At 34.3% G+C, this 24048-nt stretch overlaps 1 protein-coding gene across 3 annotated transcripts; it reads right to left on the bottom strand.

The window, feature by feature from the left end:
• Positions 1–1060: 1060 nt before the first annotated feature.
• DUBAI (Deubiquitinating apoptotic inhibitor) lies at positions 1061–21418 on the bottom strand. 3 transcript variants are annotated; one of them, XM_073074997.1, is made up of 12 exons: positions 20946–21418; positions 12323–12489; positions 11950–12102; positions 11435–11658; positions 10750–10905; positions 10004–10174; positions 7756–7952; positions 4223–4402; positions 3409–3534; positions 2769–2842; positions 2262–2658; positions 1061–1855 (listed from the first exon to the last, which is right to left on the bottom strand). In XM_073074997.1, the coding sequence occupies exons 2-12, from the start codon at positions 12477–12479 to the stop codon at positions 1444–1446; spliced, it is 2247 nt and encodes a 748-aa protein (XP_072931098.1). In that variant the 5' UTR covers positions 12480–12489; positions 20946–21418; the 3' UTR covers positions 1061–1443. The 3 variants fall into 3 exon arrangements, with proteins under 3 accessions (XP_072931098.1, XP_072931096.1, XP_072931097.1); XM_073074995.1 differs by lacking the exon at positions 20946–21418 and adding an exon at positions 20797–20864; XM_073074996.1 differs by lacking the exon at positions 20946–21418 and adding an exon at positions 20596–20748.
• Positions 21419–24048: the final 2630 nt, after the last annotated feature.

Raw genomic sequence — 24048 nt, 5'->3', positions numbered from 1 at the left:
ATAAAAAGTGCCATATAAGTTTAAATCACCCATCAATTAATGCATACAGTATTTTGATTTTCACTGAAACAATCTTAGTACTATCAAATATTTGTTCTGAAGCTTACCGGCCTAATGCTCGTGTGCCCCATGTGTAAACTACAGATAAATTTCCTTATATCACCTAATAATAATCATGTGTAATATAGTTCAAACGAACATTCTATAAGCGATTAAATGTATTTAACACAACTCTTGAATTCACAAAGAACGCTAATACTAGTTTACTTTAAGAAAAGTGCGACCCACCCCTAATCATACGTCAACTACTCGGTAAATACGACGAATTCCATCTTTATACAAGTTAAATTTAAAATTTAAACTTAAACCCCAAAATTTAAACCCCACCCATTATCATACACATTTTACATATCATTTTAAGCGATACAATCTGCCTGTAACTTATCTTTATAATTACTTATCCACAAGCAAATGCAAAAAATATACTAAATCATCAAGAACCCAATATTAAGCCAACCAACCCAAGAACATATTGCATCTTAGCTATTGCTGTCTATAGCCTTTAGACAATATCGCAACCAATGTATATTATAACGTATAATTATAATTATAACAAACAAATAATAATTAACATATTAATTCATTAGGCGGCGTCTCATTTCAAATACCGCTATAACATTATTGCGTCATCTCCCTGAATTTAGCCTCCCGTAACTTCGGCTTTATAGAATAGCGTAGTTACAATAGGGGGAAAACACGCTGAAACGTTTCATGCTGCGTTCGGAAAAATTGTCCAACACGCCGCCTCGCGTTTTTATACAACTGTCAAGAAATATTCAAAATGTTATTAATCGATTCCAGTATGCAACTAAAAAGCTGTCATTATAGTAATTTTTCATATCCATGAAAATCTTTTTTCCTCATTTGGGCGAAGACTTTGTAGTTTTGTAACAATATACGTTTTTGTTCTAATAAACAGAGCTAAATCGAAAACTCAACTCGTAATCGTAAAATTACCACAAAGACAGTTTGATAAAACTGTGCAAGAATTTTAAATTCCTTTGTTCAGAGAAAAAGTCATTACAGGTTTACAAAAAGTTTAAGCTGATTTTGAAATTAGACACCGCCATTTTTGTGCTTTTTAACATACACAATACTGATTATTGTTAAAAAAAAACATTGCATACCCGATGCAAAAAGTGCCACAATTCATATATGATAATGTGAATCAATATCCTACATATCTAAAGTGTCTGTTTGTGGTGATTTTCTTCTAGGTGATGAACACTTGCTACAAACACATTTATGGATTAACCGTGCTAATCGTTTATCGTTATCAGGAGAATAACGGGTGAAGACTTTCAAAACGATCATTTAGATGTTGTCGTTACCATCAACAATATCCAGCACGGTAAAATCAATATGCTTGTCGGACCTTAAACGTCATGGACGCGTTATATGCATCTGACGTACAGTCTCGACGTAGTGCTTGTTATGAGCGAGGACCATCTCCTGGAGCACGGGCGGCACTTCCGAGAGCGAGGGAGCAGCCGGTTCGACGATGTCGTCGCGCTTGTAGAACAGGATGTACGGTGTGGCATCGCTGGTGTCGTCCTCGAGCTTGGACTCATCCGAGTCCGCCACAGAGTCATCGTTGTACATGAACCATTGGTCGTTGTCCTTGGCGAGCGTGTAGTAGTGGCCCGAGTCGAGAGTGGTGCCCGCGTGGATGACGGCCGCGTACAGCGTGTAACAGGAGTGTACGGCCTGCGAGCGCACAGTGGGCAGCGTCACGCCGCTGTTGTGGTACATTGGCTGGCACAACTTAGTCTGCACTTGCATCTTCGCGTCGAACCTGATGTGACAAAAAATATACAATTGATTAAGTTAAGATAAAAATTACTTCGCAACAATCCGCTACAAATATCTATGATGGTACATATTTTAAACCAGTACGTACCACCCTCTCTCCCACAAAGGATGCGTGCAGATGCAAAAAATTAAAAATTTACACCACCATACATACCACCACCAACACGTGTTTCGCTCCAAAACGGAGCATCATCAGAGTAAGTTGACTCTACGATGGTTAATCGTTAAATACCGGTAGTTAAGTAGTAATTAAAATATTAATAGTACTTTTAATCTTAACTTAATAGCATGGATTTCCGCAAAGTAACGCGTGATACAATTAACTATATACAATAAGTATAAAAAGGAGGTAGCCCAGTAAGACATCGGTAGTAAAGAAATTAACTCACTTGAAATGCTTTAACACCAAGATCAGATATTTAGGTGTAGTTTCAATCAAAACGCTCCTCTCAGCGTCGCGCAGAACGCCGCAATCGGCGCACTGGTACTTGTTATCGCCAGACAGGCTCTCCTTAGAGCAGTAGTAATCGAGCAGGTTCTGAACGGTGAATGGACCGTCAGGGTTTTTATACTCCGGGAAAGCGAGTTGGAGATCGCGGAACACGTCGCGCGACAGGGAGGAAGAATGGCAGTGTGTGCACTCGACGCGTGTGAGAAGCACTCCGCCAAACAAGCTGTCTATGAACGAATCCTGGTGCAGGAAAAGTGCCTCAGACATTCGCAGACGTTTCTTGGGTGGTACGAGAGTATCATCCGATAAATTGCGTTTCATAGACGAGCTTGAACCTGCAATAGAATAGACATATTAGTGTCACTGCACACATTACAATATTAATTTATTTTAACTTTTAGTAAATGTAGAACCCTTTGGGGTTTCAACGCCAAAGCCAACTCACCTGCAGCGCTGCTGCCCGGACGTGGAGATACTGATCGACGATTCTGGCTGGTCCCAGGATGATTATTATTATCACTGTAAGATTATACATGTCATTATTATTATCAATGATTTAACCTGAAACATTTTTTTCTATTGATCAGCAGACAATGAATTTTGTGTTTGGGATTGATAACTTATTACAATAAAAAATCAAATTAATATATATTGACAATATTTTGTACACAAACATGTGAAGATGTGGAATGAACTTCATAAGCGTTATGACATCGGGCAAAAAAGTGGAAAAAGAGCTCTTCTTGAATGCCAGAATTACTTTGGCCTCAGTTTTGGCTGTCTAGCATATGCAAGTACCCTTCGCAACGTTGGCTATTTTTCAAGTAGCCCAACTACCCGATCGCTGGGTTTAATTATCTTATATATAAAATTCTCGTGTCACAATCTTTGTTACCGTACTCCAAAACGGCTTTACCGATATTCACCAAATTTTATATGCACATTCAGTAGGTCTGAGAATCGGCTATTATCTATTTTTTATACCCCTAAGTGATAAGGGTTGTTCACCCTTAACATTTTTTTATTTATATGGCATCACAGCGTTTGCCGGGTCAACTAGTAATAAATAAATCTTTCACAATCACCTGGCGCTTTGCAACACGAGCTGACCGCCCCTCCAACGGTTGGCGCTGTTGAGCACGGCCGGGCGCGAGTAGTCATGATTCGCGTCGGAGCAGTGCTCATACGACGACAGAAGCTCGAACAAGTAACTGGAAATTTAAAATTTAAATTCGTAGCAATCTAACATATGAACATAGGTTCAGATGGTGTATGACGATGATATATGATGGTGTAATTCACATTTTATCATCCATAATACACTAATACTCCAAAAGGATTATATTATATTGATTTAAATACATGGCCAAGTGCGAGTAAAACTCACATGTGGAGGGTTCCGTACCACTAAGTTGTCATATTCTTTTTTTTCATTCATCTTCTTTTTTTTATCACAGCAGCAATAGAAGTAAATACACTGTATAAATTTGAAGTGTCTATCTATTATGGTTTAAGTACAGTACCCTGTGACAGACGGACAGACAGCGTGTTTACTTGTTGGGTATGGAACCCCAAAATTAATTGCTTATGAGATTCTTTTAAGAGGTAACAGAACGGGTATGGTTTGAAAGTATAGATACCACCGCCATTTATTTCTAGCTTGCACCAATACATTTCGGTGGAAGAGTGCGGATGCAAATTGACTTACGTATGAAGCAAGTGTCCATAGTCCATAGGAGTGGCAATGCCATTGACTTCATGTGGAAACAATTTTCAATATAGAATTTGTAGTCTCCATTAGTGACAGTGACCACTTATCATCAGTATTACTGATGGTAACTGCATTTCTGTCTTTCATTTCATTATCATATTCTAACTTTATATTTCAACTTTAAATACCCAAGGAACTCGGAGCTATCATGTTGTGTGTCAGTTGTGAAGAAGGGTGGCTTGACCACGGCGAAGAACTCTTCTGGGTTCAGCTTAGTAGAAATGGAGTGCAGCATTTTGGCAAACAGTATGCCAACCTTGGACCAGTAGGGCACTCCGTTCATCTTGAGCAGGACATGAGTGCTAAACCTGCAAGGGTGAAAAAAAATGTGTAACTAATTAAAAAAAATAACATTCATAATATACACTAGGCACAAATTAATTATTATTTGTTTGTATTAAATTTATTATTATTTAATATAGTTTGCATTTTATAAGGCATCATAGGTTGGGAGGAGTATCTTTGCAACCTCCAACAGGTTTTAACCAAGTTGCTCACTGTCATATCAGACGATCTCATTTTACAGGCAAGTACGATCTGACCTAATATATAATATTTTGCAGTTTAAAATAAAGCATGTACTTCGTTAAATCCTGATACAAAATTGGATTTCTGTAGATTATGTACAAGCTTGATGCGATAACCATTATTTGTTTCCCTTTAAACAAGCATTGAAATTTTAAAATAATATTTTGTATCACCAGTCTAGATTCAGTGATTACTAAGTTATGAATACATGAATATATTACTAAAGTTATCCACGAGACGGTATAGTTCAAAACATGTGACCTAACATGGTTTGGTTTGAGATAATTATCAATAAATGCGCACAGAGCACAGCGCCAGCTTTTAAAATTTATTTTACAAACTGACCAATAACTATATGATATTATAAATTTTTAAACAATCTTAACTTCTTATGTGGACGAAGCCTGAATTGAAAAACATTAACTATGTGTCGCATAAACTCGCAGAACTTTCTATTAATGAACGAATGAAGTCTTGTCAAACAATAAGTCATAATAAAATAAATATCGTTCAGTAATAAAAATTGCAAAACCTCGCAAAGGAACTATTGTAACTGGAGCATTGGTTTAAATTATTCATAACAGCTTTAACTACGTCAAACAATATACGTAGTAAATTTCCAATAATATGTTAGCATATCCATTTAAGTAGACAATGCCGAGAAATTATAGATCGACCTAGATAAGAAATAGACTTATAAAATATTAAAATATCGATCGCATCGCGAGAAATGTATGTGGAAACGCTGCAGGTGCAAGCGCTGTAAATTATATGCTTCGCGACGAACAGATACGTGGCAGTTCTACTCTAATATATACTAATAGCTAATATTTACTTTCGCAGTCGGCTACAAACACAGTTCAAACATATGTTCGCAGGAATAAGACATTTTTCTAATTACTTCGTATGGTATTCTTATTTTTTTGTATTCAGTAGTCTTAAATAGCTATCAGCTTTTATTTTACCCTCATTTGACAAGAAACCGCCCATAATAATGCTTAACGAATGCTAATCACATTCTATCATGAATTCCCTTCGAACGCAAGCATTTCTTTGTGTGACAAAGAAATAATGTTAAATAGTGGGTAATAGTGGTAAAAAGTTAAATAATGGGTCTATTATGAGCCAATATGATACAGAGTTCTTTGAAATTAATGTCACTGTAAGCATAGCGAGACCTCATTAATATTGATTATGGATTTCTAAATCATGACTCGTTAAACCTCTACATAATTTCTGTAAACCAAATGTTTTGATAGTTTTTCTTATGTTCTGGCGTTTCATGTGTATTATGAGATAGATACAAAATAAAACAAAATAGCAGTAGCACAGCAAATCAGGAGACTAAAAAAATTACAAAAAAACAACAGGCTGAGGCAGAGGAAATCATTGACAAAAATAAAACTGAAATAAACAAAACAATAAAAAATAAATAACATAACATAGTAGGAAGCAAACATAGATTAACTTTACAAAAGCAAAAAAAAAGTGTATTAGAAATCCTTTCGACTATTTCAAAATATAAGGGTGCTCAATAAGGATCAAGAGCAATCGATTAGTTATCGATCAATGGTAGGATCGATCATTCAACGTCAATCGTAATTTGTCACTACACCAATCTACCGGTGATATTGATCGAACATAGGAACAACATAGATTTTTGCATAACTACGGCTGATTATTATAATTATTCATGTCTGTATAAGTTAAGAGATATGTAGTTCTAAACCAATGAGGACGAAACAATAAAGTGGTAGCGATCAACAACACGTCCTCCTCCGAATATATTTGGAAGACTATAGTAGTCTTCATTGATCTATTGTAAACTTAATCATCTATCGAAGTTTTATCGATCGGAATTGGTCGAATAGTCGAAGCTATCCATATCAATGAAACGATTGGTGTGGAGACACCCTAACAGTACCTAAGTACCCAATTGTTCAAAAACTACCAGAATTTTCGCAATCAGACAGACCATGACCTGCATTCGATCATTTTTTATTCCAAAACAGTCCTTATGGAATATTTATGATTATGAGGATGTTGATGCAGTACTACGCTGAATTTCCAAGAACATTTAAATACAATTAGGCATGCAATATCCATCCACATAATATGTTTTACATCATGATAAAATATTTTTGAGATATACAGGGTGATTTTTTCAAATAGGCCTTCAGGGCCAAATCCGAAACTATAAGGATTAGCGAAAAATGCTGAAAGGAGTTACGAGGCCGATTTTGATAAAAACTAAAACTGCATCATTACTTTTTTAAAATATATTTTTCCCTAGCAGGAAATCGAACGAGTTCATTTTGGAAAAAATTACACCCTCTATATTATTCCACTATCTGATAGTGACGCTTATAAGGATCAAATTCTGGGAAGTAATGATAAATGTCAAACTAAAGGAAAAGCCTCAATTTTAGGAAAATACATATTTTTTTCATATTCATTTGGCAGTTAAGTTCCAGCCATTAATTAATTTACTCATTTCGCATATTAACATTTTTTTGTGGCCTATTATTTCAAATCATTAGAAAGCGGACGTTTTGTTTTCCAAGAATTTATTATGTTAGACAGTTAAGTTATTTATAGGACTATTATAATAGATTTTCAACTAGCTATGCGCGGAGTTTCGTTTAATACAGATGTAAAGTTGACAATTTGCGAGAATGACTTTTTTTAGTAAAATCCCAGCCAATAGAATCCACTTTGAGTCCTAGGTATATAAGTCTGGTCACCAATCAAGAACTTCTTTTTAGCCCTTTGAATCTTGAAGTGTTATTTATTAAGTGCTTAGTTCCTGTAGGATTTGATCGAGTGCTCGATCTCTTCTTGGACTGTTCTAATATGAAGGTCGTGGTGTAATTGTCGGTTTGTTACGAACCATTGACGACTGCAACCGTTTTTTTTTTTTATCGTATAACCTAACGATTAGAGACGTGCTACCTGATGTAAAGTAGTCAACGCCGCCTATGGACATTTGCAACACCAGAGGAGTCGCCAATGCATCGCCGGCTTTATATGAGCTCTTTTTGCACCTTTTTTGAAGAGCCCCATGTCATAGCGCTCCAGGAATACCTCAGGACCGTCTAAACATATAAAAAACACAAGTAGTGTGTGTACTCACTGCCTGGTGAGGAGCAGCGCCTGCATGACGCTGTTCATGTAGCACGTGTTCCCCAGGTTGATGAGGCCGACCTTGCGCGTGGGCTGGCGGCGGCGCGTGCGGCACCCGCGCGGCACCACGGCGTTGCGGGCGCGCCACGGACGCAGACGCAGGAACCGGCAACACTTCGACGCCATGTGGCGCTCCAGGCAACGGATCTAGAATATACACGATGATCATTTTATTTCCTAATTATTTTTATTTTAGTATAGTTGTACCGCCTTCAATTTTTCTGCACATCCCTAAGGTTGACTGGGAGAAAATGCTATTTAGCATTAAGTCCGCCTTTTGCAGCACTCTGTTTTTAACATGGTCAATAAAGAGTAAATAAATAAATAAAAAAAAGATGACAGTATAAAAAAATAGAATAAATGATTTAAGTAAAAACAATATATTGAAAGGATTCTGGAAAAAGAACCAGTTTAAAAAAATCTTTAAGATTTATTATATTTTCAATAAAATGAAAGTATAACTAAATACTGCAGTCGGCCATCTTGTCGCCTGAAACGCTAATCGGAGCGCGAATGGGAGCGCGTAATTTTTGGGTGTATCATTGAATTGCTTGATTTTTGTATGGGATGTTCTAGTGCGATGTCACCAACGGACGCCATGACACCCGCGAGCGTTTTCGCGCTTAATTCAAAATAGGTATAAAAAATAAAAATATATTATTTTCGTTGATACTGAGTTTATTGCAAAAATAATACGATTTTTGGAATCAGCAGACATGTACGTACATCATAAAAGGGGTTTTCGAAATTTGTCATCATGCCCATTGTGATGTTTTTTATTGTTATAGTTGATTTAACTAAGTGCTTGAAGCTTGTGAATGTAGAGGAAGCAGATATTTAAAAAAATAACATATTTTTATTATTTATTACGATAATGTTTCAGTAATTAAATGATGGTACTTCTGGAGTCGGGACACGAAGGTTTCTACAACTTAACTCACAAAACACGACTAAAACCATATTTTATGCCTGTATTTATTATGTCACTTGAGCCTACCTTCCATCATATTTAGTATGCATATAAAATCCGCCCATTAATGAGCGACAAACCAAAAAACCAATTACTTATACATCAATTCCTAAATAATGACCCTAATAGTGAAAATTCCTGCTCTTTCCAAGATATTAAGTAGGGTTGTTGCGAATATCAGCATCAGCATCAGCATCCGCTGATTATCAGCTTTATTTTAAATATCAGCATCAGCATCCGCATCCGCAACAAAAGATGCTGATATTTAATGCTGATATTGAAATTGTAACGTGTTCGTTGAAGGCGGGACCGAGCTTAAATCACGTGGAGTTTTAGCCAATCACAGAAGTTTATAAACACAAGTTGTCTTCAAACAATCATTCGATTGTATTGACAACGTAATTTGGTCAGACATCAATAAGTTTCGATCATAGTTCAATCAATCAATAACAGAATTATGTATTCAATTCATAATGCCACATCCAGTGAAAACTGCAAATGACCAAATATTTCGTTATTGAACAAAGATACGACACAGTGTAGTTTTTGTAAAAAAAATAACAAATAAATGCCGACTTCTGTGTCACTGCAGAGTGGAGGGTAGCTGAAGTGGATGTTGGTTTGGTACATGGTTCTGAAGTCGGTGCTAAATATATTTCGTTGGATAACGGCGTAAACAGCGTGCTCAATATGAGCGCCGACTTCGGAGATATGTGCTGAGCCAAAATTTGTTTTAGTTGATTTTTGCTTTGTAGTGACATGGAAGTCGATTGTATTTTTTAATTAATTTTTTTTTCACCTTTTTTAGTTATGACATACTAAAAATCTTACAAACGCACTAGTCGCCCTTACGATAACCAATGGAACCACTATAATGTGACAATGTGACAATAATGGAACCACTTTGGAAATATCTTTTTTTTCAAAACAAAAATCATCCAGTTCGGTTCATAAACTACGAAGTTATCCGCGAACAAACATAAAAAATAACATATATACGGTCGAATTGATAAACCGCCTCATTTTGTGAAGTCGGTTAAAACAAGACTATTCTCGTAAGGGACGTACAAAAACCTCAGTATAAAATATATTTATATTTAGTATTTCTAAATATCAGCATCAGCATCAGCTGATATTAATCTGAAAAAATCAGCATCAGCATCAGCATCCGCTGATCTAGTAAAAACCTGCATCAACAACAACCCTGATATTAAGTTCCTGTACTCACCACGTTAGCGTATTTGGATCTGAAGTTGTTCTTTGCCTCGCCTTTCAGCGGATCGACGAGGCGATCGATCATGGCGCTGAGTATGTCAACGATGTTTTGCAGCAGATTGCGGCTGTACTGGCCGCTGTCGGCAGCCAGCTGAGTCAACACGTGCTTCACGTGTGTGGAGATCTGTATATATAGTATTGCAATTAAGTATTTAGCCATTTCTGAATTTAGGCTCAACAGAAAAGAAAAATCTTAAAATGTTTAACTTTGATGTGTTTTTATCAGAATATTTTAAATCAGATAGAATGTTACATTTCTGTGTAGTATCAATTGGACGAGTGGACGAAACGTCGCTTTAAGGTAAGAAACTTTTGGAATAAACCGTGAATGTAAAGTTGTCGAAGGTAATATTTATTCAGATTTTAAATCGACTGACAATGAAATATGTATGATGCTACCATATGAAGAACGTTCGCGATGTCACTCTGATAATATTTTTCGAAAATATGATTTTCATTCAATCATAATCAATAAAACTACCGCTTGCTTTTTGAACAAGACTATCGGACCCAATTTAGCCAACAAAAATTGAGCAACCTATAAAGATCGTTCTAGAGAGATCTATGTAAAAAAAAAAACCAGTGTCAACGGCGGCTCGAATAGTGGCAAGGCGGTGCACAGTACAATCGCTACAAAGAAGTTTATTGAGTAATTGGAGCTGATAGTTTATCCGTTTATACAATATTACCGGCACTTACCCTATCAAGTGCATCTGTAGACTCGCGTAGAGAGGCGAGCACGTGGAAAATCACGTTAGCGTTAGATTGACGCAGAGACGGCGTCGCGAGTGCCGAAAACATGCTGGCCAAGTTATCCAAGGACACTTCGATCAGGATATCGAAACGCTCACTCTCCTGTTAATCAGATATTGTGTTAAATTAGAAAAAAGTCGTTGTAATTTCTAATCACTGCTAACATTTTTTGTTTATAATAAATTAATGAATAATTCGTCGCAAAATGTTACAATAACGATCGCTACTCTAATTAGATCTAGAAACTGATATAAATTGAGAAACATTAAATAGTGTGCCTAGCACGTTCTCTTGTAGGGCAAAAGGATCTAGAAAAGTATAGTGCGCAATTGAACTCAATATACTTTTGATTGATTCGTGCCAAATAAAAGAGTAGAGGATTTCAAAAAGTCATATGATAGAATGGTCGCCATATGATTTGGTTTATTCGCAGACTAGCTTTGTGCATCAGCGATTTCTATTTAGGTTACGTTAGGTTAGTTAGATACTATGTCAAAATTTGGCGACGAGGTGTGTTTGGTTAAAATATCTAAAACGCGCTTTATTGCTCGCGTTCAAAAATGGCTGCAAAGTCAAAACTGCCGATCTCCGGCCGATGTTATGTCTCCCAGACACCTAAACGGATACACACCTGAAGCGCCTTGACATAGGACAAGATCCAATTGCCGAGTGTCGGGGTGCCGTGCCACTCGTACATCCAGCGGTAGAGGCAAGAGAGCGAAGAACGCAATCCAGCGCCACCGGGTCCGTTGTCCCTCTGCTGCACCAGCCAACGGGCAGCGTTCATCGAAGCGTCGGTGTCATTACTGTCGATTACCACGAGCACGGTGGACATCGCCGGACAAGCATCTGACTCTGTATAACAAACAAATATTTGAATATCATGTTGTAAAGGAATGTACGATTTTTTTTTACCTTTTTTGGCGGATTTAATAAGAAGTGTATTGTAATATTTAAATAAATGAATACCTTGATAGGTACCAGTAATTTCGTTATCGTGTCAATTATATAAGACCTAAAAACAAAATATTTAAATTCGTTTTGTCGGTATCCTTTTCTGCAAAACTTCAGACATTTTCTAGCTAACTTCACGATGTCGGTGTTGTAAAAATACTATATTATTTCTTATAGTAATATGAAACTTACGTGGATCAGATATGAATGAATAGAATTTGTCCATTACAGCGGTGACAACCTCCTGGCGGACCTCGCAGCTTACGGTGTTCATGATGCGGAGGAGAAATCCCTCCACTGATTGGAGCAGAACCCACAGCTCCTCCTCATTGCCAGACGCCCGTGCTAAGGAGATTTTACTCATTAAAAAAATATTAGGGTTCACTGCCCGACACGTCAGCATTTCTTTATTTCATAAGCACACTAACTTTACAATATTTCATTATTATTCGTATTTTACATATACATTCATCCAATTTGGTCAAAAAATTATCGGCGTCGAAGAATCCAAAAAGGTACGACGTAATATTACTCGTTATATTTAACAAGGTACCTCAATACTTACAAAGACACTTAACGATGTCTTGACACGTCTTCACCAACTCAGGGGCTGGTGGCAGGTACGCATTCTGTTCGTTCATCATTTGCAGATACTGCTCCAACGTCTCCAAGTCTGGCTGGAGACTGTCCGGTTGGACGAGCTCGTGTTTCTTGACGGCCATTTTACGTGGCCTGCAAAAAAAACGCATTTTGAACAATAAGCTTATAAAACAAAAGATTTAGGAAAAGGATAAGGAAAGGTAAGTAGGATTAGAGTTAATCTGCATCGAAATATCTAGTGAAATTGGCAATCGATTTATCGATCGATCGATATATCGATTTTTCAAAATATTTAATCTCACGGACACAGGCTACAGATACATTGCTATTATTGACGTTCGTGGTTTTGTCTTACCAAACAAAGCATTAAACTTAGTACTACTAAATATGGATTACTAAATATTTAGAAAAGTAGAGGGTAACATTTATCGCCGTTTATTCAAAACCAATCTAAGCCTATCTTTGTTTACCAATGTTCGAAATTTGACAATTATTGAATACAATTTTCTAACTTTGGTAGGAAAAGATTGGTTAAGATTGTACATTATTAACCATAAACAATATAAATATATTTAGATTGTATTTGACAATTTGCATGTAAACTTCTTGCTCTCATGGTATATAAAATAAACCTTATGACACTTCTGAGATGACAATTTAACAATGCCTCCTATTGCAAAATCCGTTTACAAATCACATACAAAACATTACCTTCCAATTTAGGCTGTCAGGTGAGAATAAATAACATTACACATACATATATTTTTACAAATAACGCTTAACGTAAACAAGATCAAACTATTAACCAAATATCACACCATAAATCTGACAAGAACAACAAAATGTGATCAGATGTGAATTGTACATTCTTAGAAAGTAAGTTTTAGTGTGATCTTAACATCACTTGGCTCACCTTTCATCTACATCAATTTCATAGAAGTCTTCAAGATCGTAGCAATAACAACAACATAAACAAGTCAAAACCCCGCAAGTCAAACAATATAAAGAGGACAACGCTTTAGAAAAAAACGCTCTAAATTTTTTTTTTATACTTAACATTTTAATATTTGCTCAAAATATAAGATGACAGTTTAAAATTAATTCATTCGAAAAACATAGAATTATTGGAACCATTACGTTTATCGAAAAAAAATAAGGGACTACCAAAGAAATAATTAAAAAAATTAACAGAGATTGTAAGGAAAAATCAAGGATATAACAAAAGTCGATGATTATATACATTTAGATGTAGGAACACTGAACAGTGTTGTTGACAATGAATGGACCTTTTCTGTTATTCCACCCCTTGTGCCGTGGACAAAACAAGGCGTTTAGAAGTAATAGGCCGTTGCTAAATTATTAACCGTTAAGGGCTGATGCACACTAGAGTGCAGGACGTGATTTGTCCAATATTCCGTTCGAAGTACTTATTACAAAAATATGATATACAAAACAGAATAAGTAAGTATGATAAATACTCAATGATTTTTGTTCAAATTTGAGAAAGGTTTTCTAACTTTATCTTTAACAAAAATTTTCTACCGCGAATGGATACGGATGGATTTCACTGCGACGAAAATCTTTCCGACAGGTCCGTGTGATTTTGCATATAATCCTTCATAGCCCTGCACGTCACAGGACACACAAGTGTAAAAGCAAAACTCTGATATTCAGAACAGTGAAGTGTCAAAAGCGTACGTAATATCTCACAGCTCAAACGAAAGGTTAGAAGACCTGATATTAGGTTAGATTAGGGTCAAAAACATTCAACTATGTAGTAGACCTGACGTAGGCAGAAAAAGAATTGATCACGACTTATGACCAATTGGTAATAAAATGTTCACTGATATATATGACTATCGTCAATAAATCCGGGATGGTTTCAGTGATGTTTAGCTTCAGTTCAATTTTAGCGGGATGAAAGCTGTGTTTCTGAAAATACAAAGACAATGTCACCTCTATGGCCCTGTTTATTTCATCTCTTCGATTGGAAATAATTTAGAATTAAAGGAGATCGAAATATGTGGATGACAAACAATTCTAACGCGACTCTAGTCTTAACAAGGATTGATCATATGTCCATGGGCGGCAGCCACTTATCATCAGGTAGGCCCCATGCTAGTTTGCTGCTTCAATATAAAATAAATCAATTAAATAAAATAAAAACCCAAAAGAAGTCAGTGTGTGCGGTTCTTAAAGGGTTAAAGTTGTCCGAGTAAACTGCTCATTTCTACATTACGAATTTATTTTAAAATGAATGCGCAATTGTAGGGTATGATCCTACTAGTATTCCGAAGTCTTCTTAGTATTGTACGACTTTTTAATGCTGTGCTGTTGTTTTTTGTTTTCGTCTTTTTCAGTTAATAATAAACACAAAATTTTAAATGTCTACAAATTTCAAAATGCGTTAGACACTAAAGCTTTCAAAAATACTGCGGTAAATTATAAATGCGAAAGTGAGTTTTGTTTAATACATTTTCACGCCTTAAGTACCAAACCGACTGTTATGAAGTTTAGTGCACGCGAAAAAAATGCAGTTTACAAGGGATACATAAAACGATTGTCCTGAATAAATTACGTATTATTAAATAAATCGTTTTTAAAATTATTGGGGCAAAAATTTTTACTCAGTGGAAATTTAGCAACTCTCATAATAATAAACACATAAATGAACAATGACGTCGCATTCGCATCGTGCCACGTTGCAACGTCGTGTCGCGATGCGATGTCGTATGGTGGAAAGCTACTTGTGCAATATAACAGTCTCCAATATGTCGCATCGTTAAGTGTATTTCATCGCTCCATAAAGTTTATTTTCCAAATCATTGTTAATGTAAGGTTCTGACATGCAATTATGTGCCATATATATGTGAGAGGATATTATTATATACAGGGTGAATTTTTCAAACGGGCCTTCAGCGCCAAATCCCAAACTATAAAAAAAATCGAAAGCGAAAAATGCTGAAAGGAGTTGAAAGTAGGGTGGATTTGTTTTCAAAATGAACTCGTTCGATTCCCGGCTAAGGAAAAAATATTTAAAAAAACGAATGATGCAGTTTTAGTTCCTATAAAAATCGGCCTCGGCCTCCTTTCAGCATTTTTCGCTAATCCTTATAGTTTCGGATTTAGCCCTAAAGTCCTGTTTGAAATATTCACCCTGTATGCACGTGGTGACTTTCGCACGAGAACTTACGCCCGGGGCTTTGAGGCTTAGTCGAAAGATACCTATTTGCAGTTATTAAAATTAATTTGGAGAGAACGTGTGATTGAGATTTTTAATAAAAAAACTTAATTTAAACATAAAAGTCTATTTAGTGGGAAAATATAAACGAGTAGGGACGTTGAAAACGTATTGTTAATAATAAATAATTTGACTTTAAGCTATCTAGCTGAATATTTAAATAGTGACAGTGATATTCAGAAACCAATCCTTAACAACGAGAAAGAGGCAGTTAAAATAAAAATAAAAACTACAGTAAGAATTATTCAATTTTAAATATATCAATTGCTTATTAATTATTGATACACTGTGCACTAGATTTAGCAAATATTAAACTTTTTATATCATGAAAAATACTTAAAAAACACATTAGCTTACGCTTTTTTCACGCCCATCTGTTAACGAGTTTTCTCAAAGTTTAACACTGCAGTTTAGAAGCAAAAACTTGTCAGAAATTTCCGAAGCGTTAACACGAAACAAGACATTACGGCGGGAAAATATAAACATTGGAGCGCACGAACACTGGGCGCGGTATTGGCGAGTCGAATGTCGGACTTCGACGATGTTCCTGTAGGCTGCCCGCGAACTTCAGCGGCGCGGCGGGCTACTTCCGCTGAGACATGCTAAACACTTACGTGTGAGTTTTTTAATTCAGAACACGAGGCTTAGGTTAAGTCTTGATAGAAATCTTTCAAATGCTATTATTATGTAAATTTTTAAACTTTTTTCCTGACGGCGCGGACAATTTTTAGATAATCAATTCCCGAAACATGATCGCCAATTTAAAACGGCCTTTTGAAGCGTACTTTTCATTACATTTCCTTACATATTACTCCTTACATATATCACTTAATATCCTTTGTATATAAAACATTTGAACAAAGTAAACTTTAATGACCATGGAATAAACATATTATTATCATTAGATATTACGATACAAAAACCAAAACTTTCTATTTTACCATTCTACCATTCTGTTTTAGGTAATTGTATACAGAATCTAGGCAATTACTTCTTACTTACAATCATTTTTATTGTTACTACAATAGGTAGCACTTCATTTTTGGAAATATTAATTTTAATTCATTATTGTATGATTTAAAAGTAACCATGCCAAACCTTCAACTTGAATCATCTTAGAATGTAGTTGGCAACAACTTAAGAGAATTGCAACACAAACCTCCTAACGATCTCTGATTGATGCCGAGTCGTGCCCTTTATTGTCCTGCTTTTACGCAGTTCACGATCGTTAAGAACTGTTTAATAGTGTTTAACTTCAACATCAAAATTGGAGATATTTCATTTGCAATACCTAATCTTTACATTTACAATACATTTTAGTAGCGACAAAAAAGTATATCATACATCGCAAGATAAATCGTCCAAGCCGATGTTTTCCTCGTTACCATTAGCTGCCCCACAAGGCTGGGCACAAGTATCCACACCGTGCCAAAAGAATTAAGATTCAGTCTACACTCCAAGTTATGTGCAAATTCATACACTTCACACAACTTAAGAGATTTTTTTGTTTTTCTTTGTCTATCTAATATATCCTAAATATATCTAAGAGTATATGTATAATAGACGTTAATAATGTTACTAACAAGTACGTATATTTTGATTTCAATAAAAGTATCTTCATTATAATGATTACGTCTATTTTTATACTCCAGTGTATTTCGGAAATAACTCGGAGCAGCCCCCATCCCAGGATAGCTTTATTGATTTACGCCCTCGCAGGGTATCTAGGTCAGAGCTAGCTGTTTCTCTCTGATAGCGAAACAATGACGTATAGATATACTCCGTACATCTAGATGTAATATATGTGTTGAAATCACGGGATTACGACGATTTTATTATTGTATTGTAATGTATCTTAACAAAATCATTTCGCATGCCTAAGTTACTTTATGGAAAATATGAAACTGAAACTAAATAAATCTAGAATTCTAGAATTACGTAGTTAATTAAATAAAATTTATTAAGACATGCGCGCGGGCGCATTTGGAGTTATGCTCTGTACATTCGTCAACGAAGGTGAACTATCCAATACATTGGAATTGGGGATTTCCGTCAAATTACTCATATCAGTATTCGTGAATTAGTCTTTCGTGGAGCAGGAAATTTCTGAAAGTTCGGAATAAACTGCAGAGTGCAAAAGCGCACACATACACACGAGCGCGAGCTGTTTTACTGCTTTAATTGTCATTGTTTTAATATATTCGTTGTTTTTGAAGTTATATTTATTTGGCGCATTCGAAAAAACGATGAGAAAGATTTTTTACAACACCTTCATTTAAAATCGACACCATGAAGGCTGGCTGGTAAATGTCGCTGCAGGAAATGATACATATACTGATCAATTTATATATTTTTTGTTTTATTTTTTTTATTTTATTAAATACGCCAAAGAAGTATAACTACTTATGTGCATTCATAAGTACACACAGTATATGCTTTTATTCACTAATAACTGATCCATCTATTGCACTTTTTAAAGCAAAATGCTGAATATTCAAAAGAAAAATCTAAGAAATAATTATTCAGTTAGTTGTTTTAGTAATATTTAGATGGTATTTTAATAATTTGGCAAGTACGAGTCGAATTTGCATATGGAGGCTTCCGTACCACCAAATGTTCATTTTATTTTACATATTTTTATAAAACAACCATATTAAAGTATGTTTTATTGTTCTTATTTAAATTTGAATGCATTATAATAGTAGTTATAGTAGTAAACGGATTATAAAATTTTCAACTGTCTTCTTAGTATGGTTTTACAGGTAAATTGAAAAATGTCAGAAAAGACCGGTTTGTTATATGGAGACCCCCTTTAATATTCTACTTTATTTTATTTTTAGTATTTGTTGTTATAGCGGCCACCGTTATGTATCCTTTGTAAAAATTTCAAGTGTCTATCTATTACAGTTCCAGACATAGAGTCTCTAGTTGGCCGGGTTTACAAGAAAATCTTTAAAGAATTTCCCCAAAATAGGTTATTCGTTCTTGACAGTTGCAACTTGCAAATAACATTTGTTTTTAATTATTTTGCATAACTTAAAATATAATGATAAATCCGATGGACATTCTAGGGCTACTATCTAGTTAGTAGACACTTAATCAATTTGAAAATATGAGGACCAACATACTACTAAACATGCTTTTTAATGAAATATTTCTTTTCCACCAAAAAGAATATCCTAAAAATCGGTTCATAAACAACGTTTTCCGCGGACAAACATAAACATATACATGGTCGAATTGAGAAACCCCCTCCTTTTTTGAAGTCTGTTAAAAATATACCAATGATTCTTTTGCGATTCCTCTAGGCCTTTTGGGGCACTGTTCATGATAAACTGAATACAATAACGAATTCTTGTTTCAGAAATTTATGTATATGAAAGCAATCCCTTAATAATAATAAGTAGTAAGCGATAAGTAAAATACAAGCCTATAGTTTATTTTATTACATATAATAATTTTTTGATTACTGTTCATTTTCATATGTAAATTCAATAAATATGTCATCCAAAAACTGTGCCGGGCCACCGGGGCAATGTGTTTACTAGCGTAGGTGATATCCAGGAACGAATAATATTCAGCATGGACTCAGTCACATCTTGAAAAGTGTTCCATTGCTGGTGAGCCAGTCGCATAAGACAATTTCCACAATGGCAGGTATTGACCATTGCAAAATCTTTTTGGTTCACAACACACGTTAAAAGTAAAGTCTCTGCCTCGTATATTACGAATATCTAGTTAAAATATCAAGGAACACGAAGTTTTCTTCAACTTAAAGCTAATAGAAACGATAAAACTCTAAATTCTCAACAAACAAACACGGTATGCAAGCGAGAAATCATTAGACGTCTGTCATTCAGACATCATAGTGATGATAATTTTGAACAATTTTAATCCAACGATGTATTATTGATATCAATATTGATACAGTTTTTTTTTATTTACATATTAGTTATGATACTGGTCATGTTCATGAAATAAGTCACGCGGAGTTATTATTACGATAGATATTATACATTACTTAACATTAATTGACGTAATATATCAAGTTTTAAGAATAGAGGTGTATTATGGAGTTTCTTTCATCGTTGTTTCTCCGAATTTCTTTCTTTTCGTTTCTCAACAAAACACCCCCTGAATTAGTGACAGGTTTTTTAAAGTGAAAAGGAATTTAGTAAAGAATGTACTTTTAAAACAAATTTTGATACCATATTTCACAAAATTCACATTTTTTTTTTCATATCAAGAATCCACACACATCTTCAAATTTAGCAATCACACAAAATAAATGTATCCGTATGAAAATACTGATTTGATGAATATTTGATGTAAAGCTGGAAACTCTGCTTAGTAATTGCTAATTACATAAAAAAGTAAGTAAAAATAATGTTTCATTGTTCTACTGTACTTTTGATGTCTCACTGTTCATGTTCCTACATATTTCACATTTTGTTCCCCTAATAGTATATTTGATTTTAATCTATTTGCATTAACTTTGGGCAGGATATTGTTGTGGATATCTGTATACTATGTACAAGGCAGTCAGTGCAAAAGACAAATATTCATAAACTCCCAATCAGAAATAAACTAAATCACTCCCATTACCATCATTACTTCATACCTACATAAGAGAAAGGGTGCTTTCATTGCTTTAAAAAATACAAGAATTCCAAAATATTCATATATTCATATACCTATACCTATCAAAAATTTCTGGGCTATAATATTTCCAATTATATGATCATGATGATGATAATTATGTGTGATTATTCTTAAAATCAATCACTTTTGATTCAAATGCAAAATTCATAGTAACAGGTTATTGATCTCATCAATATAGTATAGAAACAGCTGCCAACATATCCTTTAAATATAACTTTACTTCAGTATCCACTAATATTAAATGTAACTACAAAGAAATATATCTCTATTGTAGTCATTTTCATTAAATATCCTAATTAAATTATCACATAATTTATAAAATGTCAAAAACTCACTTCCTCCTGCTTGGCATCTTGCAAATTCTTGTTTACATAATATCCAGGCACTAAAATTACCAAATCGACTAATCAAAATGAAAACTCGTCACTTTTATATGATTTTTCAATGATTTATGATTCTACACTGAGGTCCTTCATTTCGGAGCCATTAAGAGCAGGTAGGTGCGAATTGCATCTCTTTCCGATGTTGGTACGTACCTATCATGCGCATTTCCACCTTTGTTAAAACTATCAATAACTAGAGCAGGCATCCTACAGCTCAATAAATGCAGAATATAAAATGGCTACCCTTAGCGCACGCGATATTATGTCAAACATTAAAAAACTAATTTGAGAATAGTACTTACGTTTTGATAGGTAATAAATTAGGAAACTGATTTTTCAGCTACGCACGAACCACATACCAGTTTTCATTTTTAATAATTAACACTTGCATCACATAACATCTAATGCATTGTGCTTGATCACGAACACAGTTCACTTTTGAAAGTTATTGTCCACTTTTAAGAAAAATACATTAAGTTTCGTGCATGAAAATGTGGCTCGAATCGTCGAGCATTACTTTACTTTAAAACCACGACCTTTGCTATAGATTAGCTACGCACGTCCGTAAGTTTATGCAGCAACAAAACTAGAAAGAAGCAGCGTTAACATAGAACTCGTTTAACTGAACTTTTATTAAAACTTTTATGAGCACCACACAAATTAAGAAAAAATATTAAAAATAATACATTTAGAATAAATAAAGTTTATTTTCTATTGTATTGTATTTTAACAAAGTGTTCGATATTGTGTCATATCATACCATCGTCAATCAGAACCATAGACATAAACCCATTAAACCCACAGAAGATTATGTAGATACTATAATGCTACCTATAACATAGCATCCAGAACATTCACGAACTACACCCACGCTCGTCAAGACACTATAGCTAAAGAAAACTAACTATCTTAAGTGTATTTTTAATACATTTTTATGCGTCAACTCCTGTTATATTTTTCGTAAATATATTAAATAGGTACACATCTACTACTACAATGAATAAAAAAACTAAGGTTGTGAACAATCACAAAAACTATCACTTTCTTAGAGAGTGATAAACACAAGTAACTTAAACTTAGTTAAACTTACTACCTCCTGATAGTCCTGATATACCCAAAAAACATTTTTTAATTAGAAAAATGGGAACAAAATATTGCTGAGTGTAAAAGCAAAAACAATGGAATTGGTCTCTTTTTTTTAAATAGCTAATATAAAAATGTTTTGTCTTTTGGTCCCATTTTTTGTGTACATGAATAAGTATATAATTTTTTGTTGCGTAATAAATTATCCTAAAAATATAATAATGTAAATCGGTAAATATAAAATATATCTAAGTAATATATTGCTGGTAACACACCATCCATAAATTATCAATTGGAATGATATTGTCTATGATATTCCAACACATCATGGCAATATCCAGTAACATTAATTTTTGGCTTCATCCATTTTTATTTTGTAAAACTGAATACGTCAATATTTTGTGGTTGGAATTTAATAAAAAAAAATCACACCAATATTATGGACGAAATTTAATAAAAAAAATCAGGCCAAAATATTGGTGTACGTACATAGGTAATGTTATAAAATGAAGCGGGCTCACAGACTATTTAGGATTATGGGTTGTATCCTATTTCGTGGAATTACGCAGCGTCACAATCACCTAAGAGAGTGTTGCTATACTTTTTTGATAGTGTACATTTTTCTAAGATAAATTTCTTTAATTTTCTTATATATTTTTAATACTTGAATTAAAAATGAACATGTTATCAACTTGATGATAAGTGATGACTGCGAATCATGTGCTCAATCAACACATTAATCACGGACGGTGTTTTACCTGAGGTCGGTTATACATGCCTTCAAATTAATCCTATCTTATAAAAGTACTTTAAAAACAAATTTAACTTTGCTGTTATAAAGCAGAAATAGCAGGACTACTACTAACTGTCAAGTGAAAGATTATTTTTACCTTCTATATAGTTCAATTCAGGAAAAATCATACCTATTTACTTGGTTTTAGACAAATCTGTAGTATCTAATGTGATTTACTTTTCTTACCAAAGAAAATCTTTTGCAACATTCGTTTAAAATGCAAGTAATAACATAGTTTTTAAATTTCTAAAATTCCTTGAAGACCTGTTATTCTCCAAGCCGAGAATAAGTTTTAAAAGAAGTTACTTCGAATTGTTACTATTTATACTTTATTTTCTTCAAAATGGAGAGTGCCACATATTTGCCAAATAAAACGCAAGTCGTTCATCATAGAACGCAAACTGTGAATATTTTAATTTTTATACAAGTACTGAAGTATAAGTATTTGTAAAATTAAAGTTGCAAATGAATTTTCACTTCATATGACATCAGGCTTCCTGAAACCCAGAGAGCTCTCACACACACTTCTTTTGCCTAGATGGCATCGATTGTTTATTGTTCTTACTGGTTACCGTTCTTCATTGTTCGACTCTGTAGGCATAACCGCCATATTTTTTCCACCCTATAATAGCAATGTTAAGCGCGGATGCTTTTGATTTGATGTGATAAAGTAGAGACACTTATACGAATCATTTCAACTTAATCCTCGGCGGTAGTAACACATCTGGCGGATTTTTGTGTAAACTCTCTTCCTTACTGACACCAGGTTGATTGCGTTCTTCAGTCGTTTCGCACCGACATTACCTATAGTCTGATTCATAATTAGGTGTCCAAAATGTAAACAAAGGTGTTGAACTATCAAGAAAATAAGGTTCAAATGGTAGTTTCTTATTTTTGACGATATTAAAGTAATACAAGAAGAATAAAATTATAATCTAAGTAAATTAATATTATTTCACATTTTCTAATATTTGTATTACCTCAATTTTGTTCGATATATTAATAATAATAATAGTCAAGGTTTATGGTAGAAAATTAAAATGTGATAAGAGTAACACAATCGGAATCCAAAACATTTCTTGTGCCGTCATTTTTAAGTTTCGTAGCTGACATTAGTGGTGTCCAAAATGTAAACAAGTTAACAAACTCAACAAAAAACGAAAATTTAACAAATATACACAATTTAACAAACGCGTTATGTAAACGAGAAAACATTCGAATTCGATCACAATCACGAAAATGAATAATATCAGTTACGAAACTTAAAAATGACAGCACAAGAAATGTCTTGGATTCCGATTGTGTTACCATTATCACATTTTAATTTTCTACCATAAACCGTAAACCTTGTTTTTTATTATTATTACTGCATGTGACGAAATTGAGGTGATATAAAGAGGTGAATCTTAATTTATTGAGATTATTATTTGATTATTGTTGTATTACTTTAATATCGACAAAAATAAGAAACTACCATTTCTAACGTATTTTCTTGATAGGTCAACACCTTTGTTTACATTTTGGACACC

This window comes from Epargyreus clarus, unplaced genomic scaffold (assembly GCF_041222505.1).
Source record: "Epargyreus clarus isolate Ecla_fem2 unplaced genomic scaffold, WU_Ecla_fem_2.2 ptg000007l, whole genome shotgun sequence".
In the NCBI taxonomy this organism is placed as follows: domain Eukaryota; kingdom Metazoa; phylum Arthropoda; class Insecta; order Lepidoptera; family Hesperiidae; genus Epargyreus; species Epargyreus clarus.
Note: the sequence above shows the minus strand (reverse complement) of the source record. Positions and strands in the feature narration are given on the sequence as shown.

What these genes read in the sequence shown, in the direction of transcription:
- DUBAI (XM_073074995.1), bottom strand. Translation starts at nt 20,849, where the DNA reads ATGCCTGCTCTAGTTATTGATAGTTTTAACAAAGGTGGAAATGCGCAT. An exon ending in AGACATCGTTAAGTGTCTTT is followed by an intron (nt 12,103 to 12,322) that starts GTAAGTATTGAG and finishes AAATCTCCTTAG; the next exon opens with CACGGGCGTCTGGCAATGAG. An exon ending in CCTATGTCAAGGCGCTTCAG is followed by an intron (nt 10,906 to 11,434) that starts GTGTGTATCCGT and finishes TCTGATTAACAG; the next exon opens with GAGAGTGAGCGTTTCGATAT.